Source organism: Oryzias melastigma, linkage group LG13 (genome assembly GCF_002922805.2).
Source record: "Oryzias melastigma strain HK-1 linkage group LG13, ASM292280v2, whole genome shotgun sequence".
NCBI lineage: Eukaryota > Metazoa > Chordata > Actinopteri > Beloniformes > Adrianichthyidae > Oryzias > Oryzias melastigma.
Window position 1 is genome coordinate 964,107 of NC_050524.1, and position 8,147 is coordinate 972,253.

General features: G+C 49.5%; 2 protein-coding genes across 2 annotated transcripts in view; one reads left to right on the forward strand and one right to left on the reverse strand.

Annotated features, from left to right (window-relative positions):
* Positions 1 to 345: 345 nt before the first annotated feature.
* On the forward strand, positions 346 to 4,839 carry esrrd (estrogen-related receptor delta). The gene is made up of 7 exons (XM_024277310.2): positions 346 to 592; positions 1,308 to 1,461; positions 2,204 to 2,320; positions 2,394 to 2,510; positions 2,584 to 2,745; positions 2,817 to 3,089; positions 3,963 to 4,839. The coding sequence occupies exons 1-7, from the start codon at positions 530 to 532 to the stop codon at positions 4,199 to 4,201; spliced, it is 1,125 nt and encodes a 374-aa protein (XP_024133078.1). The 5' UTR covers positions 346 to 529; the 3' UTR covers positions 4,202 to 4,839.
* Positions 4,840 to 5,248: 409 nt separating this feature from the next.
* Positions 5,249 to 8,147, reverse strand: part of shkbp1 (SH3KBP1 binding protein 1) — a 7,929-nt gene continuing 5,030 nt past the window's right edge. Inside the window, exons 14-17 of the mRNA XM_024277309.2 lie at positions 7,983 to 8,079; positions 7,731 to 7,915; positions 7,555 to 7,657; positions 5,249 to 7,451 (exon numbers count right to left, since the gene is read on the reverse strand). Of these exons, the coding sequence (XP_024133077.1) occupies positions 6,782 to 7,451; positions 7,555 to 7,657; positions 7,731 to 7,915; positions 7,983 to 8,079 (1,055 nt within the window). The 3' untranslated portion in view covers positions 5,249 to 6,781. The remainder of the gene's footprint in view (positions 7,452 to 7,554; positions 7,658 to 7,730; positions 7,916 to 7,982; positions 8,080 to 8,147) is intronic.

The window sequence follows — 8,147 nt, forward strand, 5'->3', positions numbered from 1 at the left end:
AGCTGCAGAGGAGGAACTCTACGGAACGCCAGAGAGGCCAAAATGAATGAATATTGAGAAAACAGAATAGCAGTTATTCACCTGAATTTGATTATTTATTAAATGTTAAAATGAAAGATTTGGATGAAAATGACGACAAAGTTTCAGTAACTCATAAACAAACATTTTGACTGTTTTCTCGATCGAAACTTTAAACACACAAATATTGTATTTGTTTAAATTAATCTAAAGTGCAAATCAGGAATATTTATTTATTTATTTATTTTTCAGCTTCCATGACTCCTCCCCCTCCTCCTCCTCCTCCCCCCCCAGCGATGACCCCCAGTCTCCCTCCTTTCTCCTCCACTCCTCCCCCCTCAGTCCCTCCTTCCCCCTCGACACCTCGTCTTCCTTCAGCCCCTCAAACCCCGCCTTCCTCTTCTCCAGCCCCGCCTCCTCCTCCTCCTCCTCCTACAGTCTCCTCTCGGGGGTCACGGAGCCCGACTCGCTGACGGGGAGCAGTTCCAGCCGGGAGAGCGAAGGGGGCAGCATGTCCGCATCCGACGTTTCGGGGCGTCTTTTGCTGCTGCAGACAGAGTCGTTCTCAGCAAAGGTGAGCGAAGCTCCGCCCACCAGTGGGAGGGGCAACAGTCAGCATAAACGCTCGAGCGCGAACGTTTGACAAAGATGGTGATGTGTTCAAACGGTCGACTCGATTGGACGAAGAGGTCATGTGACCAGTCGTCACCAAATTGGGGGGAAATGGCCTCATCAGACTGTAGCTTTTCCAAACAACAAGCTAACCTGTTGGAGCATGCTCAGTGTGGCTCCTGTCAATTAAGAAGCCACGCCCCCATTTCAGCAACATTTGAATCTCATTAAAACATTTTCAAAAACATTTTCTCTCATACTTTTATTTTAGATATTAATCTCAACCTCAAAGTGAAAACGTTTTCAGCCACTAAAACTCAGGAGTCAAACTGAATCACATAAGGAGCCAAAATCCAAAACACACCTGAGGTCGCGGGTCGGACAGGATAAACATTTAATGAACACTCTAAAACTTTTTAAAACTTAAAAAATGTAACTTTTTAACATAATTATGAACTAAATATATAGAACTACCTGTGATAATGTGAATCTTACAAGATGAATTTGGCTGCTGAACCTAAGTGTTTCAGATGTTGGTGTAATACGCCCCCTAGTGGTCACCTGGTGAACTCAATCCTGTTGGATTTAGTTTTCAAATCCCTCTAAAAAAATACAAATCAATGTAAACTCCAAAGCTCTACAGGTGGAGACGGAAACTCCTCCTCTTCTGTGTGCAGGTGGACTCCATCCTCAGGGGGGACTACCTGACCCCGATGGGTCCTGTGGGGCCCAAGCGGCTGTGTTTGGTGTGCGGAGACTTCGCCTCCGGGTATCATTATGGGGTGGCGTCCTGCGAGGCCTGCAAGGCGTTCTTCAAGAGGACCATTCAAGGTGACCAAACACGTCTGTGACGTCTGGACTGATGGTGACGGGACGTTTATGCGTGTTTGTTGTCTCATTCTTTTGTGGTATTCAGGTAACTAATTCTGGGGTATAAGTCCCAGTTTTTATCATAGTTTAGCCAAAGGTGCGACTCAGAAGTGACTTATTTGTTTGTTTGTTTTGTTTTTAGACATAAATGAACTCATATATTTGTCCTTCAGCAGTTGTTTCCTCCACTAGAGGGCGCTGCATCTGAGTATAAGGTCGTTCAAAACAAACATGGCAGAGAATCTGATGGTTTTCCTCTTAAACTTTGATATTTTTCTTATAGGGATCAAAAGATTAGTGTTGTTGTATTTATTTCTTATTGTTTTTAGCCATGCTGGGCTTGGTGATTTGGTTCTGGAACGTCAGAATTTTCTCCTAAAGTGCGACTTACACTTCGGTGTGACTCTACGGTAGTTGGGTGGAATCGCCGCCGTGGGTTCCCCTCAGTCAGCTTCTACGTGAGACTGGTGTCATCCGGATCATTCAGAGGAAACATTCGGAGCCCAAAGTTTGTCCGTACTTCAGAAGAAGTCATCAGTCAGATTCGGGGTCACGTGTGCGCCTGCGATCAGTCATGCCGTCCTGCAGAAGCCAGTGAGGGCTGATCAATACTATGGCGCTCGCCGCATTGATTGGCGTGTGAAGCTGTCAGGAGACGGTTTTGTTTGCTCGCCACGCGTCAATAAGCGTCCTTGTTCCCTAGGCAACATCGAGTACAGCTGCCCGGTGATGAACGACTGCGAGATCACCAAGCGCCGGAGGAAGGCCTGCCAGGCCTGCCGCTTCCAGAAGTGCCTGCAGGCGGGGATGATGCGGGAGGGTGCGTAACCACGACGGCACGGTGCCGCGGCGCCGCGTCCTCACGCCACCAACCCAGACTCTCTGTGCCGCAGGTGTGCGCCTGGACCGGGTCAGAGGAGGCCGGCAGAAGTACAAGAGGCGGATGGAGGTGGGGGCGGGGCTCTGTGGCAGAGGCGGGTATGGCCATCCCAGCGGCAGCAGCAGCAGCAGTGAGTCCTCGTGACCTCTGACCCCACGCCGCCTCTCAGGATGCTCATTCTCGCCGCTCTGTCCGTCTCTCAGGAAACAAGGTGGTTTCTCACCTGCTGCTGACAGAGCCCGCCCCCCTGGCGGCCAATCAGGATGACTCCACCAATGACAGCAGCCTGCGGACTCTGCTGACCCTCTGTGACCTCCTGAACCGCGAGCTGCTGCTTCTGATTGGCTGGGCAAAGCAGATCCCCGGTAAGAGCCGAACTGCGCGTGCACGTTCAGGAGTTTTGTCCCAAATGACCTTCCGTACTCCGTCTCTCCAGGATTCTCCGCCCTCTCATTGGTCGACCAGATGTCACTGCTGCAAAGCGGTTGGATGGAGGCTCTGCTTGTAGGCGTGGCCTGGCGCTCGCAGGGTGCGTCGAGGGAGGAGCTTGTCTTCGCGTCAAACCTGCAGTTGGACGAGGTGGAGTGTCGAGCTGCAGGATTGGCCGACCTGTACGAGGCGCTGCGTCACCTGACGGCGAGATACGAGAACATGAAGCTGAGCGCCGAGGAGGCGGCGGCGTTGAAGGCTGTGGCCCTCGCCAACTCCGGTATGAATGCTGACTCAGCAGTTCTGTCCAAAGACAACTGGAAAACTGTCTGCGGTTACTTCACTGTCAGTAAAAACTGTAGGACATCTGAGTGTCTACGGTTACTTCACTGTCAGTAAAAACGGTGAAGATAATTGTCTAGAACGTGGAAGGTCACAGGATTGTCCTTTTTTCTGTGAGGTGTTTAAGATCTGCCAAAGAGTGGGACATTTAAGCGTCTTCAGTTAGCTCCTCGTCGTGTTACGGTGCTGGACACTGCCTCTTCTTTAGATCAGTGGATTCAAATCTGAGCAGGAAGTACCAAATGTTGCAGTTCCTGAAACGACCAGTAGAAGCTGGATTCAGATTCAGATTCAGATTCAGATTCAGATTCAGATTCAGTTTCCTTTGGCAAATAAAATTAGGTTTTACTCCCAGAAATAACTTAAAAAATGTTTTAAACATGAAATGACTCGTTGAGTCTAAGCATTTCTGTGTGATAGACCGTGGTGCATTCAGGTGAATGATGTCAGTGGTAAATCTGAATGTCAGTGATGTGTTCACTGTCAATTCTGCTATTAAATATTTGGGTTTCCACACCGGTTTTGTTATGTGGGGGTGGGGTGTCCTGTTATGAGCGTATTGATCTGTGGGAGTTCATTGGTATTGATCAAAGGCTGGGAGCTGCAGCCGAGGAACCATAAGAGTATTGATCAGCCATGGTTTTGTAGGGGGGGGGTCATCTGTTCATTGTTGAGCAGAATGGGGGTGGGGGTGGGGGGTGGCTCGCCGTCTGAGCCTCAGATCAATACTGAGCGGCGTGTGATGGCGTGAGGATGTCACAGCTGTGAGCCCGCCTGACATTTTGCTGACCCCGCCCCCCTGTGGTTCCAGACGCCGAGCCGTTGGACTGTCCGGACGCCGTGCACCGCTTCCAGGACGGGCTCCACGAGGCGCTGCAGGAGCACGAGGCGTCCAGGAGGGAGCAGCGGCGAGCGGGCCGGCTGCTCATGAGCCTGCCGCTGCTGCGACAGACAGCGGACTGCGCCGTGCACGCCCTCCTGCGGCTGCACCGCCAGCGCCGCGTCCCGCTGCACAAGCTGCTGCTGGAGATGCTGGACGCCAAAGCCTGAGTCCAGACGCAAAAAAATAGACTTTTATTTTCTTACATGAAAGAACTTACGAGCAACATTTTGACATAAACGAGCTTCCGTAGAATTCATGTTTGGTTTCCGTGTCAGAATGTTTCCAGAAAACAGGTCTCCACATCAACTTTAATCTCTGGATTTTCAAAATAAGAGTCTTCACATAAATGAGTTTCAATTATTAATGAAATAATTCTGATTTGGCTTTTTATAGATCAACTTCAACAGAATCAAAATAAATAAACAAAATCCAAAACAAACAAAACAACCTATTCCAACATGATTTAGTTTCAATTTGACTTTTTTCCAGAACTAGTTTTTCCTTTAATGATGTTTCATAGTTTTGACACAATTGGACTTCCGTACTTTTACACAGACAGGCTGATATTCTGGAAGCTCGTTAACCAATCAATGCTCAGCTCAACTGTCATCAATTTAACAGCAAAATCTCAAAACCTTCAATTAGACTTTCATTCTGTTGATGTTTAGTTCAGAGCTCAGCTGGTTACATCAACGACATTAGACTCATATTTATTTTAAAACCAAATGTATTTTTTAAATACCATGTTTTATTTATTTGTCTTTAACTATTGAATGTTATCTATTTTTTATAAAAATAAAACTTTCTTGTCATATTTGTGTGTTTTTTAAATATATTTGTATTGAAAACATCAGAAAAACTAAACTGAAAGAGTTGGAGGAACAATGAACATTATTTCATATGAATTATTTATTTTAGTTTTGAAACAAAAACTTACAAAACAAAATCTAAAGTTTCTTTCTTTTTCATCAAACGAGTTTAAAAACAAATTCATATTTTCTTATTTAGATTCAGTTTTTACACCAAGTTCAGATCAATTGAAGTTTTTTCAGATTTAACGTTTAAAATAAAGACAAAAAACTACTTTAGACCAAATGTTAATAAATAAAAACAGTGACTCCGGTGGTGATTTCCTTATTATTCTTCCTTTTCTGAAATGTTTGGGTGTTTTTGATCAAAATGATCCAAAGCCACAAAAATGCAGCAAAGATTCAGAGATCTGAAAGACTTTATTCAGACACATTTCTGCTTTTCCTTCTTAGAGATTCTGTTTCTTTTCTCCTCAAAAGTCAAAGAAACTGCAGACGCTGCGACTGAAGCTCTTTAGGAACATCAATCGGAGGATAAAGAGCAGAAACCTGCAGGAGGAACCAGAGATCCTTCAGCTGCAGACGGACAAACATCTGATGATCCGTCTCTCCGATCAGATCTCCTGATAGAACCAGGATCTGCAGTTTTACAGGAAGTTCTAGTATTTCTGCAGCGTCTGATTTACGGCTGAACATCTGATTATGGCTTTGATTTCAATCCTCGTCTCCGTTTAGGTCTACAGTAAAGGTCTGCAGGTGCTGATCTGCAGGCCTGACGCTTCTGACAGGAAGAACTACTTCATCCCACAGACAGAAAATCAGCTTCACTTTCAGCTTCTTCAACATAAAAACTAGAAAAATAAGTTTCTGATACAAACGATTGTTGAAAAACATTCAGAGTGAGGAGCAGAACCGCTGAAGCTCCTCGTGGTTCTTCAGTTCGGCTGATCTGTTTGAAAACAGATCCAACAAATGTATGTTTAAAGGCTGGAGTGGTTCCGGTTCTGGATCCTGATCGGAACCAGAACATTCTTTCCTGGAACAATTACTAAAAGAAAAAAAAACGGAAATTGAGAAGATTTTTAAGTTTCTTTTGGTCACAATGTCGACTCCATCTTTACATCTTCACCATCTGACCTCATCATCATCATCCTCATCATCATCACCATCATCCTCATCATCACCATCATCATCATCCTCATCATCATCATCATCATCATCATCATCATCATCCTCACCATCATCCTCATCATCATCATCCTCATCCTCATCATCATCATCCTCACCATCACCTCCTGTCATTGAAAAGATTCCAAAACAAATATATTATTGATAACATCAATCCAGAATAACAAAGTTCTTCATCAACCCTGGAATCAGTCCTGGTGTTCCACAGGGCTCTGTATTTGGACCCAAGTGCTTTTTTCTCTTTTTGATTCAAAGTGGATCTCTGAGACCAGAGGTGGATCAGAGATGTGGGTCGGAACCGGGTCAGAGGCAGGTTCCAAGCCTTCATCCATGTCTCGGATTTGAACCGACGCTCATGAGCGTCTTCTCGGCCCTTCTTCTCTCCGGCGTCTTTCTCCACCTTTACTTCTAAAAAAGGTGCATGTGAGCTCAGAGGGGGCGGAGCTTCTGCAGGATTAGGTTCAGAACTGCAGATCCAGAACCTTTCCCCTGAAAGCCCACCGCGTGACTTTGGTTTTTGACAGTTGAAGCCCTTTAAAGAACGTATCGATGTGTTTGTTCAGCTCTTGCTGTTTTTGGATCCGGTTCTGTACCAGAACCGCAATTCTGTTCTCTCAACTCTGACATAGTTGGACCTCTGGGTTCCGTCTGGAACCAAACAGAACCGGTCTCCGGTAAACCGGTTCCACTCCCGGACCAGAGCGGGAGGACTGAAGGGTCTGTGGTAACCATGGCGACATGGTTGAGTCCTCAGAAGCTGGTCTCGTTCATGGGGGGTTTGGGTGAGGTGGGGGTGCCGTCCACACCGCCCGGACTCTCAGGTGAGGCGGGGGCGTCTGCAGGTGAGCCGGCTGCCTGGCGAGGGGAGGAAGGTGTCAGAGAGTGAGCCGCCGCAGTGGGGGCGGGGCTCGTTGGCGAGGTGGGCGTGGCTCTGCGCTGCAGTGAAGACGAGGACAGTGGAGACGGCGTTCCGGAGGAGAGGCGGGCTCCGGGGGAGACGGAGAAGCTGGTGGGGCTCCTGAAGGAGAACCTGGCGTCCAGCTCGCTGCACACCGCCAAGCTCCGCCTGAAGCCCTCGGCCCCGCCCCCCACCGGCGGCCCAAACACCGAACAGGCCGCCTCCGAGCCTTTGGCCAGCTCCTGGCAGCGCTCGACGAAGCTGCCCCGCCGCACCGACACCACGTCCCGCTCTGCCCTGGAGGGGCGGGGACTGGAGGAGTGGGTGGGGACGGCAAAGCTTTGAGGAGCAGGGGAGGGGCCGGGGTCACGGGCAGGTTTGCTTAGGGGCAGCGGAGGCGGAGCCTGCCGGGGGAGGCTGCTGCACAGCGACGCAGAAGAACCCGAAGCTCCAGCTGCTCCTCGGCCTCCTGCTGAGTGAAGGCGCTCCATCCGAAAGCTGTCGCTGAGCTGCGAGTGGAGGCTGAGGGAACAGGAAGTGACCGGAGGGGGAGGGTCAGCAAAAGAAGACGAAGGAAGGAGATGAAAGGAATCTGACGGAGGATGAAGACAGCAGACGTCGGTACCTGCAGGTGGAGGCCCTCGGGGTGCTGTCAGGTGTTCGGGTCAGAGCCAGGTCGCACTGGTCCAGCAGCTCCAGAAGCTCCTCCTCCGTCGGCCCGCCCAGCGCTGCGACACAGCCAATGAGAAGTCAGTCCCTCACAGAGCGGCGGCGGCGGTCGCTCCGTGAGGACCGGCTCACCTCTGATGTCCACCTTGCCGGCGATCTCCATGGCGGTGGTCAGGTCCCACATCTGGATGCTGCCGTTGCCATGGCCACTGAACAGGTAGCGGCGCGGCCGCGAGCCGATTCGGCTGGAGCCCTCACACTCGTGCACCACGAAGGCCGTGATGGAGGTCCCGTCCACCGAGCGCACCTCGCACACCCTGGCGAGGAACGGAGTGTCATTCTCAGGGCCTGACCACAGCATAAGCCCCGCCCACAGGCGCTCACCTCTTCCCGTTGGACGACAGTCTGACGTAGAGCTTGTCCGTGTCCGGGACGACTCTCTGGATGAAGACCTGCTGGTCGTCTCTTTCTCCGTAAGGACCTGCAAGCACAGACACGCCTGAGCTCACTGACCCCTCCCCCACACAGACTCCCCTCCCCCGACAGAAC

Bases quoted from the DNA above. Each gene is read 5' to 3' on its own strand.
- esrrd (XM_024277310.2), top strand. From the start codon at position 530: ATGTCCGCATCCGACGTTTCGGGGCGTCTTTTGCTGCTGCAGACAGAG. The intron at 2,321-2,393 runs GTGCGTAACCAC...TCTGTGCCGCAG, and splicing joins GGCGGGGATGATGCGGGAGG to GTGTGCGCCTGGACCGGGTC. The intron at 2,511-2,583 runs GTGAGTCCTCGT...TCCGTCTCTCAG, and splicing joins CAGCGGCAGCAGCAGCAGCA to GAAACAAGGTGGTTTCTCAC.